The sequence below is a fragment of the Bactrocera latifrons genome, unplaced genomic scaffold (assembly GCF_001853355.1).
Source record: "Bactrocera latifrons isolate USDA-ARS-PBARC rearing strain unplaced genomic scaffold, ASM185335v1 scaffold_2265, whole genome shotgun sequence".
Lineage (NCBI taxonomy): Eukaryota > Metazoa > Arthropoda > Insecta > Diptera > Tephritidae > Bactrocera > Bactrocera latifrons.
Genome location: NW_017535814.1, coordinates 1 through 3,001, shown reverse-complemented (window position 1 = coordinate 3,001; position 3,001 = coordinate 1). Strand labels below are relative to the sequence as shown.

The 3,001-nt window shown below is 40.9% G+C and overlaps 1 protein-coding gene across 1 annotated transcript; it reads left to right on the top strand.

Moving 5' to 3' along the window:
• Positions 1-178: 178 nt before the first annotated feature.
• LOC108968708 lies at positions 179-1,309 on the top strand. The gene is made up of 2 exons (XM_018932891.1): positions 179-211; positions 253-1,309. Exons 1-2 carry the CDS (start codon positions 179-181, stop codon positions 1,231-1,233), a joined length of 1,014 nt encoding a protein of 337 aa, XP_018788436.1. The 3' UTR covers positions 1,234-1,309.
• The last annotated feature ends 1,692 nt before the right edge of the window (positions 1,310-3,001 follow it).

Below are 3,001 nucleotides of genomic sequence, written 5' to 3'. Positions count from 1 at the left end.
TTACAGGAATATCTGAGTCAACGCCACACTACTTGGCGTGATTTGAAAGGTCACCGTTTACGCATCTCTTACGCGCACGATCCACCACGTACGCTCATCCATCGACAGTCGGAAACAGAAGCGTGGCAGTTCGATGGCGCTGCGCCACAGATATTTGCGGCGTTCGCGCAACGTCACAATGCTACCATCGAATCCTGGATCGCAAGACCTGGTAATTTTAATATAGCTCGTGTTTGCAAGCATCGGCTACAGGAAGGATCGGTGGACTTATGCACCGATTGGACAATTCAGAGCAGAGAAAACATTTCGAGTACGCCACTACAATTATACACGTACGATTTGGCAGTACGCTATGCGCGACCACTTTCCAAGCTCTACTACTTTCAAGTGCCCTTTCAAGCGGCTGCCTGGCAGGCTATCGGTGTCAGCATTTGTTTGGTAACGTTTGCGACAGCGCTCTTGACGCGACTGCAGCGCGGTGAGTGGCAAATCGGTCGGTTGGGTTTGGATGTGTGGGCTAGCTTTCTATATTTAGCGTTTGATCTGCGGCCAATGCATACGCACCTGCGATCGCTTATGTTGCTAACGCTCGTTATTAGCGGTTTTATGCTCAGCAACTTGTATCTTGCCTATCTGGCGAGCATACTCGGCAATGGTGTATATGAGCCAGAAATAAAGACGCTGCAAGACGTTCGGCGCAACAACATAATCGTTATGACATATGAGTACCAATATGCTAGTTTAAAAAACTTTGGCTTGCCAGCGATTTTGGAGGAACACATGGATATTGTCAGCCAAGAGCAAGTTTTAATGCATCGCAATAATTTCGACACACGCTACGCTTATATGAATCCAGAGATAACGCAGCTACTATATGACTACCAGCAAAAATATTTGCGACGCCCAATCATGCGAAAATTAGACAAACCGATACTTCGCGCACTCGCTGGACATTCGATCAAAGAGGGTTGGCCACTAGAGGAGCTTTTCAACAAACATTCTTTGGAATTGTTCGCCGTTGGCTTGTACAAGCGACTTAATGAAGATCAGAATTTGAAAACTATCCAATTAGGTTATTTTAGTTATGCAAAAGAAGAGCACTCAAGTGTCAAACCTTTGGGTCTAGAATACTTTTCAATGCCGGCGTTACTTTTAAGTTGCGGATACAGTTTGGGCTTTATAGCGCTAATGCTGGAGTTAATGTGTTACAAAATAAAAAAGTTTCGGGAATAAGTAACACAAAAACAGAAGAACATATCTCAATATGTATACAATAACAGTTATATTGTCGAAATAGAAAATATTTCATGTAAAAAAAGACTACCAAAGCAAATCATATATGTATACCATAGGTTGGGATTCTGTTTTTCGTTTGCTTGTTCCAAGAATCACTTCCGCCCGTCAAGCGTTTTTTGAAAAACGTAAACCTGAGGAAGACGACGATGTGGGTTTCTGCCTCTTCGACTAAACAGCTCAACTCTTCATTGGCTGGAATCAGAGACTAGTGAATGGTGGCCAAACCAACCTTCTGCTGAAATTTTCTTTTTATCTTGAAACAAACACTCGTTAAGTGTTTAGTGGGATTGGAAAGAAATCATCCACCAAGAGCTGCTCCAGCTTGGTTGAACGATTGATTTTACATTTTGCTGTTAACAACTGATGAGATTGTAGTAACAGAAAGGGCTTCGTCTTCCATCAGGACAACGCTAAACCACACACATCTTTTATGACTCGGCAAAAACTGGGAGAGCTTGGCTGGGAAGTTTTGATGCATTCACCATATAGGACTGATCTTGCAACCATTTGTTCCGGTCAATGCTGAACTCCCTCAATGGAGTAAAGTTGGCTTCAAGATAAGCTTGTGAAAATTACTTGTCGCAGGTTTTCGTCGAGAAACCAGAAAAGTTTTACACTGACCGAATAATGTCTCTAGCGGAAAGATGGCAAAAGGTGGTCGATCAAAATGATACTTATTTGTTTCATTAAAGTTCACTATAAATATAAAAAAATTAAATTGAAATTAGAAATACGAAAAGACTTTTTGTACTACCAAATATATCAACGTGAGAATAGTGTGAGAGAGTAAAAGAGAGAGTAAGTGAGAAAAAATTAAGGTCTTTTATTATTTTTATTTATAAATACCTTATCTATTACTAATCTAATACAGAAAGCTTTCATTAATTTCTAAATATAAATTCTAAAGCGATTATTTTTTAATTACCAATGAGTTTAGTGTAGGCTCATGTAAGTCACATTTAATACACCATAGACGACTCCTTTGGGTCCAGCAGACCTATTATTAATGGCAAGCAAGTACTAATTAGACAGGTTGCTCAATATTAGTTTCGAGTATTGCATTACAATAAAGTTAGTTTGCAAATAAAAACCCTTAAGCGCAAAATATAAAAGCAAACGTTGCGCCTTCAAACTTTTAGTGCAGATTCCGTGCTCTTCGGACAACGTTAAATACATTTTCGTGAAATAAGAATGTTTCGGTTGATACTCTTCAACGCCTTGCTAACTCTGCACTGTCATTGTGAACACAGCAGCGTTGTAAATTTAGTGAATGGTCTGAGTCATGGCGTGGCTGCCACAACCAACGTTATCTACGCCTTCAATGAAGCACCGCATTTTGCTGCGATTATGAAGAATTTGACTTCTCCGAAGCTCATCATTACCAGAAATATAACTTACGAAATAAGGCACACATTCGATACGAAAATATTGAGTGTGATTTTCTTGGCGAACACCCCCACGTTGGATCAAAGCTGGCACATTGTAGTCTTCAGCACACTTAAGCGTTTGCACCACACCGATGTGCTTTTCCACTGGCCGCGGGAATTCACTTCTGCGACAGATATTTGGTTGACGCTCTTCACACTTTATTGGCAGCATGGCTTGCACATTTTACTGGTGGTAGATGTGCGTGCTCAACTACTAACGCTGGCACCATTTCCACAACTGAGTGTGGTTAATACTACCTTACAGGAATATCTGAGTC